Source organism: Phalacrocorax carbo, chromosome 7, assembly GCF_963921805.1.
Source record: "Phalacrocorax carbo chromosome 7, bPhaCar2.1, whole genome shotgun sequence".
In the NCBI taxonomy this organism is placed as follows: domain Eukaryota; kingdom Metazoa; phylum Chordata; class Aves; order Suliformes; family Phalacrocoracidae; genus Phalacrocorax; species Phalacrocorax carbo.
In genome coordinates this window covers 47,854,272-47,869,570 of record NC_087519.1, presented here as the reverse complement: position 1 = coordinate 47,869,570, position 15,299 = coordinate 47,854,272, and the positions used below count along the sequence as shown (strand labels likewise).

Genomic DNA, 15,299 nt, shown 5'->3' with positions numbered 1-15,299 from the left:
CCTGACAGCAAAGCTACAGCAGACAAGAACAAATGTATGCCATTTAATTTCTTAAGATGAAAACTCCCCATATCCAAGCAGCTCTCCCTGGAATAACAAAATAAGCAGCACAGTTGTTTCTGTACCAAACCCAACTTAGTAACTCCAGCCAGTCTTTAAAATTGAAAGCTCTTTAAGAAACAGTCAGTCAAATGATAAAAACAAAGACTGATTGAAATTGTTTTGGCAAAATAATTCGCTGTCAGAGAGTCCCAGAATACAGAAGAACATTAAGAGATACTGCAGAATAGAACAGTGTTTGCACACACCCTGAACCTGTTCCTAGACAAAAACTGAGTGTTAAGAAAAACACTTCTTTGATCCAAAAGTCAGTGTCAGGTTGCCACTGTTACTTCACGACAGAAACAGTATTTTCATGTTGGTTTCCAAATAAGTGCAAGAAGAATTGAAAAGCCGTGCTAACGTGGACAGGGACAAAGACGTAAGCAGTGTATAATACCATAACTAACATAGTAATATTGAAAGTGTAGAAGAGCAGTTTTTCCCAGGGCTCCATGAGGTAGCTGCAGGTGATGAGTTCAAACTGGCAGTACAGCCAATAGAGAGAGTACTTCATGCTCTTAATATCCATCTTCAACTTTGTGCCGTTTCTGAAAGCCTTCCCTATTACAATAAAGGTAGTTAGCAGCAATAGAAACCTGACCAAAAATACAAGCAAAAAAAAAAATGTAAAAACATGGCATGGGGTGCAACTCCACAGTACTCAGTTCGCTCATACTGACCACTTTTAGTAAATGATGTTTTAAAAACACAAGAGATCCAAAATTCCACAATTGCAAATACATTTTAAAACATAAAACATGATCGGATAGTAACAGGCTAGCATGAGTCATTCTTTTATCCTTTCCCATAAAAGGCTTCACTTGTATTCCTTTTTCCTTTCCCACATTGAGTTCTGAACACGACAGTACAATTTAGACCACTGTGTACTGGCACCATTATTTACCAAGGCGGCTCCACAATATCTCCTTTTTCCAGAAATCGGTTACCCAATTATTTTTGCAACTCTCTTCTCCAAGCCAAACTCTACTTTCATAACTCTGCCTTGTACTGGATTATTTAAGGCTCTGTTGAAGCGGCTTAATTCAAAAAGCGCTTCAAACCCTCTCTCCCTCACCCCTCGTGGATTTTGACATAGAACTTGGCTAGAAGTCTGATTTCTACTACTGCGGACTGAATTTTGTGTCTTATGCTTCAGTTGCTGCTGGAATGCAAACTGGGAGTATGCAGAATGCCACCCATACACAGCTACGATAAAAGGAAACTATATACAGATTATCCAGCTCCTTCTGCAACAGAGATTGAACTGATCTGTTGCCAGAATGAAAACATACAAATTTATTTTAAAGCTTTGTGTTCACATTAGTGCTAACAAGTATTGAGTGTTACATGATATAGTTACCAGAATACAGGACTGGGGAGGTAAAGGGAAAACAGGACTGTTTCAGTTACTGGGGCTTCCTGTCATTTGGCAAATGAGAGGAGACAAAACAAAAACTGTGATTCCCCACTTTTTAATTGGAAAGTTAAGCGCTTCTAGTGGTATCAGGATCTGTGGAAAAAAAACTTATTCCACAGAAATTGAATACAACTTCATAGATCTATATAGAGTGGGATTTTATCCTAACAAAAGCCACTTCCTAAAGTTTTTAGAAAAAATTTGCCTCACCATTTCCATTTTACTTCCATAGCTTCCCCACCTCTTTTCTGCCTGGCAGGTGAGATAAACTAGATAATGCTTCTGCAGTCAGGAATTACTATTAACTACTTTTAGCAATATCCTTACTATATCCATCACATTTTTGTACGTTACATGCAGTTTTTACTAAACCTAGGCTATACTTCAGCCACTTAGCATCAAATGTATTGCCAAGCTACTTTGAGGAAATACTTTCCTTTAAAAAAAATGGATTTTGTAAAAAGTAGAACTTACCCCTTCACTCCTCCGTGATGACAAAACGTCCAGGTGAGAGATGCTTCCTCACACTCCTGCCTTTTGCAACTGAACAGCTCCTCTACAGATTGAGACGGAGAAACAATTAGCTTTGATCCTCAATTACAGAGTGTGTCCTCCATACCCCGCCCTTCTTCACTATTGCTAAAAACTCCTCTGGCCAAAGTTGTCTGCATTATGCAACAAGGACAGCCTTGGTCTGGCTCGGTACCGCGCTCTCATGACAGCATTAATTTGATAATTTGTACAAAGTCAGAGTGGAAGAACTGCAGGTAGGGAAGATCATACAAGGCCAAAATAGCATTTAGGACAATCAGTAAAAAATGTTTACAGTTAGTGCCTTCCCTAATTTTGAACCTCAAAAAATATCTCTTCTTCTGTGGGACTTCACGATGCAGGCTGCCAGAGTTCCTACAAGGTGCAATTTAATGGCCATGCAAAAATATGGTGTCAGAGTTAAGTAGCCACAAAAATGTAGCTCAATTAATATGTCTCGGGAAAGTCTCCGGTGAAGCCGCCACCTCCTGCAACCTTCGATGAATACCACTTTCAGACAGTTCCCAGTCTTCTCTGCGTCAGTATCTCCTAGCTCCGCATACACACCTCAGTTGTCCTCATCCAGAAAAAACAGAGTGGAGGGAATACGTGGACAAGATTTCTGCAAGGAAAAGATGGTCATTTTTTTCTTAAAAATGCTACAAAGTAAAACCAAGCCACAAATGCTTGAGGCAGTTTAATGATCTAATTGGACAAGTAAATTAGGTAGAAATCTGCATAATACATTATGTTCTGAACTACCTGCCTGCAGTCAAATCATTTCCAAATAAGAATCAGCTTCATTTTGGGAGAATATGCCACAAGCAACGTCTAAGGCATCTGAGCCTCACCTTCTTTCTCCCCTTCCTTAACAAACACAGCCTGAGCTGATCTATTAGTAAATGCTGACCTATTCCCTCAACCCTCCCCACCCCCTCCCCTACCCCCCCCCCCCCCCCCCGGGTTTTCAATGAACTAAAGTTTTCTGTTTCAAAACTATCCACATTCCACAGAAAATTCAGAAATGGTAAATCACTGCCCTGGCAGCTGTACTGCATACACCCCAGGCCCTACCTTTCTCCTGCGGAGCGCAGGTCTGCCACAGGAGTGCATCCACCACACGGGGTGAACTCCTGCATCTGGAGGATATAACTTAGGTTGGGGTCTAGAGAATGAACATCAGATGTGAAATATAATTGCCCTGGAGCAGTGCTGCAGGATCATTATCTCTTTTTCAGCTACATATTTGAACCGGGTATGGAGGGCTGGGGTGGGACAAGGAGTTTTCTAGGGTTTTTTTTCCCCATGAAAATGTTGGTGAAAAACAACATATACACAGAAGAAGCAATATTTGACTACCCCAGTGCCCGTGTCCTTGGCAGGCCAGCATCCCTGCTTCATGTTGCTCACCTTCCCTGGAAGGTAGATCAGCCTCCTCCAAACCCCTTAGCAAGATGCAGTGGCAGAGCACCAATTACCAGGGCAGCCGAAGGCAGGGCTGTCACCTCTGTGCTCTCGGAATTCTCTCCAAAAAACATTTGCATAAAAGCCAGGAAAACTTGGGTAGGCACTTCTGCCATTCTCAAGTGCAAACCTGTACAGATGTTTTCATTCTTCTCAATAATTCGCCACTGGTTCTTTCAATAACAAATTCCCTGAGTTGAAATAATGCAGAAAGTGAGACCTGTCTGGGTTTGTTTTAGTGCTAACAACTTCAAAAGTTTTCACCTGACAGCTGAGAGCCATTGTGAAAGAGATAGGTGGGAGCACAGAGGATCAGGCGATTTCACAGAAATAAAACGTCGGGGTAAGCAGAATCCATTGCCAACGTGATGCTGTAAGCAGATCTTGGATGGTGGTACGTAAAGCCCCCAGGCATCCTCTCCTCCTCACTTTCCGGGTAGCCACTCCTGCTGCTTTTCCCAGCTGCTACCCCACCAGGAGATAACAACTCATTAATACCTTTCACAATTCGTAATCAGATGTGTACAGCTTCACTCAGCACAAAACATTTGCCTGAAATGCCTACCTTTTGAGGCCATTTTAGCCTATGGGTTTTAAGACACTTTTCTCCACACAGAGAAGAAAATAGTCTTCAAGATTACAAAAAAACAAAAGCCCAACAACAACCAAAAACCCAGACAAAACCACACTGCTACATTTGGTAAGGCACTGTGATGGATGACTGCAGATGCGTGAGGAAAGCATTTTTTTGCAAAGGTCTTACTCTGAAGAGCAGGAAAGAGACTCTGCTGGGTAGCACTCTGTCCCAGAGGGGCTGGTCCCTTGTTTCCAGGTCTCTTAATCGTGTTGCCCACACAATTAAATTTCAAAGCCTCTTTTTACTGCTTCTCACTGTGGTTTCCAGCCAAATAAATTCAAACACAGGCATGTAAAAGTCATACAGTGGCAGAGCAATAACTCTTCTTAGCAAGGGAAACATGAATTATAAAAGCAAACCGGAAACATTCAAATTACCACCACACTGAAGGAAATCACCATCCTCCCTTTTTTAAGTTCAGTGAGGTTCCCCATATAGAACAGCTGCGACTTCTGCTTTATTCAGAATTGGGCAGATTAGCTCCACAAGCAGAAGTAAGGGGGTTTTTTCTTATTATTTTATGCCTTATAATGGGATTCTCTGATGTCTAATAAGGTGTAAACCCATACCAAGGCATTTGCTCTGCATTTGGCTTCAGAACGGCTGTCTTCTGCATGGCTCCTCTGCTGCCTAGTAAGGAGTATGTAATAATGCTGCTTTTCTCTTCTTGATCATCTCTTTCAACAAAATCAGTATCTTTAAATTCAGTATTTCTTTTCCCGATTTAACTGAAATTGGTCATGGGCTTAAAAGTATGGTATGTGGGAGTATAGAGAGATAGCGGTAATGAAAGAAAATAAGCCTTATTTCTGTAGAAGACCAAGCTTAAAAATGCCTGAAATATCTCTGCCTCACACCTATACACTGTGGTAAGTTGTTTATCTTCCTACTTAAAATGAAGACACTGGAAAGTAATTGAAGCAGAAAGTCAAGGTGATCAGGAGCGCTTTCTCTCTAACCCCTTCTGTCTGTCCACACAAAGGAAGGCACAGGCAAGTTTGTTTTGTCATAGTAGTATCCTTGAGTTTGTTTGATCCCTTTTGGCTCCAGCACCATTTGGAAAGAATGGAAAGAAGCAACAACGAATTATTAACATACTGGGGAGGCAGCCGTGACAGCCAGCGTCTGTATGTGCATTAGTACAAGCTCTTCTGGCTGCAGCTTTGGGTCCCTAACATGGTTCTTCATGGCCTGGCAACATTTTCCTGTCCTCTCCCTCACACTGGCAAGGAAGGCACATCTGGGAACTTGTCAGGCCTGGCAGGACAGAGATAAGCTAGCGTCCTCAGCCTGCACAAAACCTGACCGCACAACTGCAGGTGCTGGAGGAGGGGATGGGATGGAAACACATGACAAGGGCAGGGAGAAGGTGGGAGGTTGGGCAGGCCAAGGCAGCCCAGGCACACATGAGCTTAACCTGCTGCATAAATAGTGGTGCCGACCTCCTCCTATGAACATCTGCAGGCTCTGATAGTTATCCTCAAGACACCTGAGCACCAGCTTAGCAGCACAGGGAAAGAAACTCAGCAGTAAGGAACAGCTCGTATAGCGAATTGTTAGCTTGACTTGCCAACACAATCAAGCTGCACCAAAGAACCTACAGAATATACACGACTGTTCTTGGAAAGGAGAAAAATTGGCCTATAGTGTAGAGCGGGCCAGTTCTTAGAAAGGCTCCACATGCGTAAAATATCTGGCATGTGGCTCCACAAATTCCGGCACCAGACGACAGGTTTATCTGGAGCAATATCACGCCTGGAATCAGGCTATATGACACCATGTAACAACTAGATGAGGACTCTATCTTGATGAGGAATGTATCTTGGCTCCAGCTTATAGGGGCCTGACTTACTGCTGTCTGTAATGCAAATAACACATTTTAATTACTACATTGTTGGCTGCAAGAGTCATACGATTTCCCGGCAAGCTTCCCCACACCTGGCTAGACCAGCTCAGGAACTATTTTAATTCTACATCAAGACTGATAATTAAGTAAGTGAAAACTATGGAGGCTAGTAATCTCCAAAAGCACAAGCAATATGCATAGTTGTCCCACAAGGATTAGGCACAGACTATTTCAACTTGAAGTAAGATGATATCAGACCATTTCACATGTCGTGAACTGAGTGTTTCATAAAAGTTGGACAACTAAGCATGTCAGTTGTGAAGGACAGTGAACCTATACCTTCCCAGCTGCAATTCTTTCTTATCTTACTATACAGCTCACTCACGTAATTTTTTATTTAGTCACCACTGATGCACAGGAAACTTGGGCAGAGCACGTTTCTTCTGCCCACCAGTGCCCCAGAAGCATACAAAGCATGCATTTGTGTAGCAGCCTGCTGTCACTGTTCTTGTGTGCCTGGTCTCTCCCCGAGGTCAGGGGCTCTTCACTAAGTGCGGTTCAAACTCAACACATTTTCCAGCTCCAGGCTGTGCCTTGTTCCTTCACCTGGCAGGTTTTTACATCCCTTTCTGCGCTGAGGATGTGTCATTTAGGGGCAGAAAAGAGAAGGGAAGCTATGTCTTCCTGCACTGAGCCACGAAGCTCTGCTTTCTCCCTCTTGTTTCACAAAGCTGTTAACAATGTTTACCCGTTTCCGTTCTCTTCCCCAGTTTCCCGTACTGTGGTATCACTCAACATGTAACTGATGTTGTTTCAGGTGTAAAGCAAATATAACAGAAAAGGAAAAGCTGCCTAAAAGGAGTTTAAAATCTAGAACTGTAGCTACAAAGCCACGGCTGTGAGTGGCAGAGCTGAATGCCCAGCCTGGGACTAGGAGCTGATTAAACTGGGAGTTCTCCTAAGCCCAAGATTCTCCCATTCTCTAATTTCTAGGATCATTCTGTGGTTTTACTTTAAAATAGGGTGATACAACCCTAGCTATTTTGCAGACCTTAAGCACACTTTATATGATGAAGTGACTGATACAGTAAGGAGAAGAAATTTCATTTGGCTTTCAGTAGAGAAATAGCTGCGGTTCTTCTTTATTTTAGACATATTTACAAGCATACAGCAAATCATATGCACAATGACAGTCATAACAAGCATAGTTCTGTCAAATATTATGGAAGAATTTATTAACATAGGACTTGAAAAAAAAAAGTGCATTTTCTCAACCAGTTTGTTTATTCTGTATATTATTCTAAGATCATACTTCCTGTCATTAGCCTGGTATATAGAAAATTACATCAGAATGCCCTGCTAAAAGTGACACCGCAGTAGAGTTGCACAGGATGGGAATAGGGGACTTTCCATTAGCACTGGTCAGCAGCATCACATCCTGCTGCACTCCCATCTCCTCTTGTTTCTTCTCCCCTCCTCATTCAGAGCAGAAGTATATGCACCTCTGGTGAACACTGAGTAAACTTTTCAACTACACACCTCAATGAAATTCCACCTTTAATTAAGAACTCTGAAGCTGACTCCTGAAGACTCCTGCAGCAACTGAGTGTCAAGAGACGACAAAAAACTACTGCAAATTTCAGTTGTGCTGCCAGCAAATACAGTTGTCTCCCACATGTGTGTGGAGTAGAGAGTTTCTATATATAGGCTCAGGACGGCAACAGCTGCAGTCCCAATGTGCTCCATTAGTGCTTCATCCCTTTTCCAGAAAGACACTCAGCTGCCTGATTCTGTCACACTTCAAGGGAATCCCAAAGCCTTCATGACTTACCCCAGTAGCAAGAAAAGGCAAAAAGGACTCTTTAGTGGGCAACAATTAATTTTAAATCATTGCAGCATGAATGGTTCTCCCATCTAATGCTGAAACCACAGGAAACAGTGCACTGGGTTTGGAATATGCAAAAGAACATTCCACTTACAGCTCATCAAAAGGATAATAGCCATGTGCTTGGTTCTCTCTCCCAGGTATGTCAACACATATTTAGCAAGGACTAAGAATCCACCAGAACTCGTGCACTGTACTGAAGATTTCTCTGTAAGATAAGTTAGCATTGGGTGAGGTCCAAGGAGCTGGTTTTCAGGATGAAAGACAAGGAACTCAAGATTTGTTTTTTCAAGAAAATAAGCCAGATGAAAGGATGACCTCAGTGATTTTCTCTTGTTATAACTAAGGCAGGTAGTTACCAAAATGGATGTCCCTTCCTGGGCAAGAATAATGAATTCTCATTCACATCCTCTTTAATTGCAGTTGTGGCATCTAAAGCCTGCCTGAAGCTTTTACTACCCTACAAAAGAGTTCTCAAAGCTGAATTCAGCATTTCAACAGAGTATATCTCCTCATCCAACCAACACGAGGAGACCCAGCCTTGCTCTGAGACAAAAGCTGATGAGGGACACAGTGTCTGTGCGAGGCAGGAGCCTTACCTTGTGAGGGCCAAGTAGGAGCCACTAAGTGTGTTCGGTGCCATAAACAAACCCAAAGGGGAAAAAACAGGCAAACCCAAAAGCAAAAAACCAACTCGCTCAGATCTCATCTTTTCATTACAAACGAGGGGACAAGGGCGGCTGTGCAGCATCTCCTGAGCACCCTCCCCGCTCCTCGACATAGCCGATCCCCCGCAGCCCACAGGGGTCCCCCTGCCTCCTCAGCCTTCCCGCCGGCCCCTCACATCTCCTCAGCCTCCTTGCTGGCTCCTTGCTGGCCCCTCACCGTCCCCAGGCGTCCCCGCCGGGCCTCCCGCGGCTACCGGCCCGCGGCCTCGCGCTGTGCCGCTGCTCGGCGTCGCTCCCTCCGGCCCGGGCAGCCAGCAGCACCTGCCCTACGAGGTAACCAAGCCGCTCTCCCCGCGGCTCCCTCGGGCCGCCGAGCTCCGCGCCTGGTCTCACCGAGGCGACAGCAGCTACCAGCCCCAGCAGCCGCCGCGCCCCGGAGCCGCCAGATGCGGCGAGAGGGCACGGCGAGGGCGGCTGCGGCCGGTAGTCCCGGGGAACGGCGGGCGGGAAGGCTGAGGGAGCGGCGGGCAGCGCGGATTGTGGGCATGTCGTGAGAGGAAAAAATCCGTGTAGGGATAGCGTGAAGGGACAGATTGCGTCTGTGACAGCGACAGAGTAAGGACAATCACACAGGTCTCAGAAATTCCTCTTACACGGTGTTTATGGCTGTTGCTGAATCCACCCTCCTCACGACCCTTCCAGAACAGACCCTATCCGCCTCTCCAGCAGCAATGTGAACAGCTCGGGGTTTTTTTTAGGCTTGTATTTCATTCCACATTTTCCAAACTAGAAATATTTTTACGTAGATGAGCCTCTTCCCTGAAGGACTGTCTGTGTCTCTCACCTCAGGTGGAGCGAGCAACCGCGTCAGGACAGCAGGGCCAGCAGCCGTCCTCCGAGCAAAGTGCTTCAGGTAACCAGTGGCCACCATTTCACTGCGTTTCTTTTCAGCGTAGCCATATACTTGGTGGCTAAAACCCAAGTTAGCTGTAAGAAGAGAAAATCCCCAGTAAAATCTAATAATGCATTTTCTACAGACATCAGATAATTAGAGTGTTGTGAGGAAAAAATAGTTCCTGCCTTGTGTAAGGGATCCTTTGAAAAGGCAAATTTCAGAACATTCAGTGTATCCTTTGACTGCGACAGAGGGGTCTCTGGAGGAATTACGATACCAGAAGCATTACAGTCTTTTCTGTAATTGCTTTAAAAAGTACATGGTCTTCAAATATGTCTGTTAAGAAATGCTCTCTTTTCTTTATGTCTTGGCACAGGTACTTTACAGGAATAAAATCTGTGAGCACCTCTCATTTTTCCAGCAATTTTTTTTCTTTAAGTTTGTAGGAGACTTTAGCCATTTTAGCATGGATTTTCCCTTGCCTTATCAAGCCCAAGGCAGAGGTGTTTGGTCCTTGGTGTGCATAACTCTGCTCAAGTGAATGGGCCTTCAGAGGAACAGAGTGCATGGCCACAACTGTGGACGTGAACAATTTGGCAGGATGAGAAACCAAAATTAGAGTTATCAAGTTATTTAATGCCTAACTCCCAATTGTCTTGAAGAGGTTTCAGATATCTAAATAGCTTTGAGCTATAGATACTGGAGTAGAAATGGCATGGTCATTTGGGTGCTTACTCTCCTTCAGTGATAGTTGGTAAAATCCTACTTGGATTTGAATACATGGTGTAAGAAGTGAAAACAATGCAAGGGGAAATCCCTGGGAAACCAAATAATTCATCCAAATAATACATATTTTTCCTCCAAAAGGCCACATCAGTCTGCCTATATGTGTTTTATCTAAAACTTATTTCAAAAAAGTCTTCGTTGATATCATCAAATTGAAACTATTTATAATTTCATTTCAACTAAAGTTTCTTTTATCCCTACACTTTTAAAATTCTGTTTCAATCTCTGGTGCTTTATGACTACGAGGAAGAAGAATACTCCATGTAGCTCTGAAAGGAAAAAGGTGGTATATATCACTTACAATAATGGAAACATTGCTAGATGTTTATCTTCTGCCAAGAGACCATCCCAGACTGCCTCATGGGTACCTTTCACAGGGAGGAGGATGACTTTCAGTGAAATTTAATCTACTAAAAGAGGAACAGAGAAAACAAGTGAAGACCCAGGAAATAATTTGTTTTCTTAGTTGCAGACTCCTAGGAACTAGAGAAGTGAACATCCTCACACTACTACGAAAGTGGGACCAGGGATAAGTCAAGGAAAGACTGGAAGAAAACAGCAAACCTGCAACTTCAGTATCCCAGAATGTAATCTACTTAACAGAGAGGAAAGTGGCCCATCAGCGATGTTCCACAATTAAGAAACAGGGATTTGCACTTTTCCTACAAAAATACAGAAAGCAATAACCAGGCTATATCAACCCACCAGACCCTGCCTCGTCTGCCTGTCAAACCCACTCACACTAACATGTTGGAGCTCGCCTTACACAACTCAGCCGTTTGCACCCAGAGAGGATTGTGCCCTTTCTTTGATCGCCAACTCTGCTCTGCCGAGTAGCTTCCAACAGCCAAGAGTAACAAGGTTCAGCAGTACGGAAAATGCCGGCGCACTGGAGTCGTCTGTGCCCCAAAGAGACAGCTAATTCACCTCACGCTGCCGTCAAGCCGCACGCCGTGGGACTGAAGGCGCGTGTTTTACAATTGGCTCATCACGGTCAGCAATGCCTGTCATCGCTTTCAAATCGGGATGCTTCAGGAGTCAAAGTGTGTCTTGTCACCTTTTCCTCTCGCAATGCTAATTAGGCTCTGCTCTCTGCAAGTGCACAACAGAGACACAAAAGATGTTGATGAGTCTTGTTTTTTGTTGCCCTGTAACTGTAATAAATGCACCTCAGGACAGGTGGATGGATTGAGCAGAAATGTTGGAATTAATCCTCTGTTTTAGAAATCAAACCAGTAGATCAAACAGTTTCTGCTTTAAGATGTTCATATTAGCTCATTAAAACTATATGTGGACCCCAAGCAAAGACCCTTCACCTTTGCCCAGAACTCTTTATCAATTAGTTTCTACCGTGGCATGTGAAGGTGAAAAGGCTTGCTTTCAGGGCTAATTAGGATGAAAAGAAATTGTTTATTCTTGAAGAATCATGTTCTGTGTGAAAGACGTTTGCAGGTATGAGAGAGTCAGACAGAGGAAATTGCACAGAATGCGGTACTTTATGTTCAAAATTTGTTTCCCTAGTCAGAGGACTAGAAGTTTATTATTTTAAAAGAAAAACTTAACATCTATAAGCAATGTTTAAATTGTCTACAAAGAATCAAAATACATAAAATTTGTGTCTCTTCTGTGTGCATTAATTTCTCTGACTGCAGTTGCTTTTCATCCAGTCTTTCTAGATAAGAAGCTTTATAAAATTGGAAGGCTAAAATACACAGAAGTACATGTTTTGCTTAACTATGTTACAGTTCGTTGTTCTCCAGGACACATGAATTTGAAACCTTCAGATAGCTCTGTTAAGGTAGCTCTGGCCATCTATACTTTGCAGTAGCACCTCTCGGAAAAGTGGATCCACCTTATATTTTATTCCTGTAATTTCTGAGTAATGAAATTAATTAATTGTGAGTAAGAATTTGAGGCAGATTTTTCTTAGGTATTTTCTATTTGAAAACAAGTCTTCTGCATTTCTGCACTGCCAAGATAATCAGTGATGCTGCTTCTTTTTTCATATTATTTTGACAGAGGTTCAGACCTTTTCCTCTACATGAATTCTCTTTATTTAGATACTTCTTTTACACATGTCCTAGTTTCTCTAGGACTGTGGGATAAGAAACAGGAATTTATTTTCAGTGTAATTCCCAAATCACCACTGATGGAAATTAAATCTGAAGGATAACTAGAACTATTCTAGAAATACGTGAAAATAAAAAAAAGGAAAATAAATAGATTCATAGCTTATAATTTACAGCAATGTAAAACCAGTGTGTGTAACTGTTATTGCATCCTGTGTTCACAAGCACACACACAAGTGGCAGAACAGCATGTATTGTACTAGTGGTACAATGAGGTTAATTGGGTATTTCTTCTGTTGTGAAATTTTTACTTGTCAGCTTTAACAGTATTCCTGTTAAATACTGTTTTGTGTGAAATTTCTTAGCTTTTATTGCTGTCTTCTGAAAACTGTTTCATACTGTTGCAAGAACTCATGTATGGATCAGCAAAGAGGTTTCTATTCAGTAGCTTTATTTTCAGTGTAACCAAGAACTACCAGAGGGATGCTATCATGTATATACATACCTAAAAGGCGGATGCTTCATTAAATTGGATACAGTTATTTGCTAAACAACAAATTAATAAGAACTGGGGTTCTTGAGTTTTAATCTTTGATCTGCCCTGGCTCCCTTGGTGCCCCTTCATTGCTGCGAACTGAAAGCAGTGCCAGAAGGTCTCATTTTTAACATTTCTCTTTGCTTTTCTCTTTATATCCTTCTTTTACTAACACTCATTTGTCAATGTAGAATTTTCAGAATTTTAGTGTAGATGTAAAAATATCTTCTTTTATACATATCCATCTTTATGATTAATAACAGAAATGTAGTGACTGACCTAAAAAGACTGATTCCTTTCAGAATTATAAAAGGCTTTCATCCCATCTTCTGATCTGATCTTAAATGAGGACATTTTCAGTCCTGGAAGAATGAGGCATTGCTACTCCATATAAATCAAAATCTGAGCTCACAGTCTAATTTAATCAAAAAAGGGAAGAACAGGTTTTACTGGAAAATGCAGACATAATCGTCAAATGATGGATAACATAAGGTCAATGGTAAGTCATAGCTTAGAAGAAAAACAAACCAGTGATTGGCAGATGCAAGATTGTATTTACTATTAACCTTTACAGTGTAACTAAATAGAAACATTTCCCATCAGGAATTAGTACCCAGAGTGTACCTTCTGAATCTTCATGGCTTTATGACCCATGTTCAATTACATTTTTTATTCTTTCCTCATACACAACACTTTTACAACCTTCCCACCTATCAAAGCACTATAAAAACAGGACTCTGCCACTCCAGAGAGACCTATTGTTTCAAGACTTCACAGGCTCACTATTAAAGGCCATTTCATGTTTCATAAATTTTTGTATCAAACATTCATCCCTGGCTTGCTTCCCTGTCTGAATGACATACTGGATTTTATTCCAAAGGTAAATTAAATCCTTCCAGCCATATTTTCCTTATTCCAGATGTAACCCTAGGGAACCTCTGTAAAATACCATTTGAGGGTGGGAGAAAACAAAGCCCATTTTGAAAACAAAGGGCAAAATTATCCATAGTTTGTCTCATTGCTACTTACATGTTGAAATCCTCCTCCGTGCTGCTAATATAAATGTAATAGTTGTTGATCTCCTGCCTCTTTTCATATGCAGAGTCTAATCACTAAGTGTGCTTCCAATGAAGGATATTTATCAATATACTCTTGGCTTCAAATGGCTAGGGAAAGGGAGAGCTCTGAGTACACAAAATAGCCATTTTAGCTATAATTCTGCCACTGATTCTAACAGAAAGCAATGTATTAGGCAAAGATTTAGATGTGGCTAAACGATACCAGTTTGTCTCTATGAGTTGTTAAGAAATTTGCATCTCCTGGAATAGATTGGATTCAGTTGTCATATATGTATGTGACATTTCACATACAGAAATTTAATGTAGGACTATTTGGTGTTCCTTCAAATGATTTTTATTTAAAAGATGGCCAGGGAAACAGTTTCCCACAAAAAAAAAAAGTGTTGTAATTGTAAAATATTTCAATGAAAAATGTATTTTTTATGAAAAATGTAAAACAAATGTCAGTGATTCCTTAAACAGATATTTATAACAACTTTGATATTTTCAATACCCTTTTAAAATATTTCTAAAGATCTAACAGAAAGAAGAATAATCTCGGGCAGTTTTTAAAACAAGATCCTCAGGCTATCGGGAAACAGAATGATGTTAAGGAATTGTCAGGAACAGTGAGAAGGCAGCGAATTGCAACATGACAGTGGCAACCTCTTAAACTGCTTTTGACACTGAGGAAAAGTCCAATATAGCTACACCTTTACTCTCTGTTCTTTCTACAACCTTTCATATGTATAAGGAGTTAAATGCAACAAAACAGAGTTCAGCGGCACAACCGTGAAATTACGCTATTTATCCTGTTAAACACACAGCTATTAACATTATTAAATAGTTGAGCAAATTTCTGTGAGAAGAGCTAGCATTGAACGTCAATACGGGAGGTGTGGAAAGAACTGTTGTAAACCCTTCTCCAGGTCTTTCACTAGTTTATTGATGTTTGCCTTAGTAGTACAGCATGCTGCACTTAACTCCCCTGATGTGATTTTTCCATTTTCTTACTTATGCACTGTCCTATAATGGCAGACTACTGTGAGGTCCTTAGCTTTGAAACAAAAACCACAAACAGTTACATAATTACCCTCATAACTAGTTGCACTGATTTCAGTAGGACATACGTTACTAAGATAAAATCAGGAAAGCTGTATATAGCAGAGCATAGGTTGAAGAGAGTACTTATGTGCTGAACTGCCTTTCCAGAGCAGGGTCATGTCTGAAGAGCCTTTGATTTTAGGTTTTCAGCAGAACTCAGCTATTTGGAGCAACTGATTTTAAGACACAAGACTTCATTAAATCTCTCTTGGTATCATAAAGTAATAACGACTAAGTGAACTTACTAACCTTAAGGGAGTAATAGAGCAGGTTTAGAAAATGGCAGCTACAGTTTCAGATAC

At 41.6% G+C, this 15,299-nt stretch overlaps 1 protein-coding gene across 1 annotated transcript; it reads right to left on the bottom strand.

Annotated features, from left to right (window-relative positions):
* Window positions 1–388: 388 nt before the first annotated feature.
* Window positions 389–631, bottom strand: LOC104047441 (serine palmitoyltransferase small subunit B). Its single transcript, XM_009507748.2, has one exon. It carries the CDS (start codon window positions 629–631, stop codon window positions 389–391), a length of 243 nt encoding a protein of 80 aa, XP_009506043.1.
* Between the last annotated feature and the right edge of the window lie 14,668 nt (window positions 632–15,299).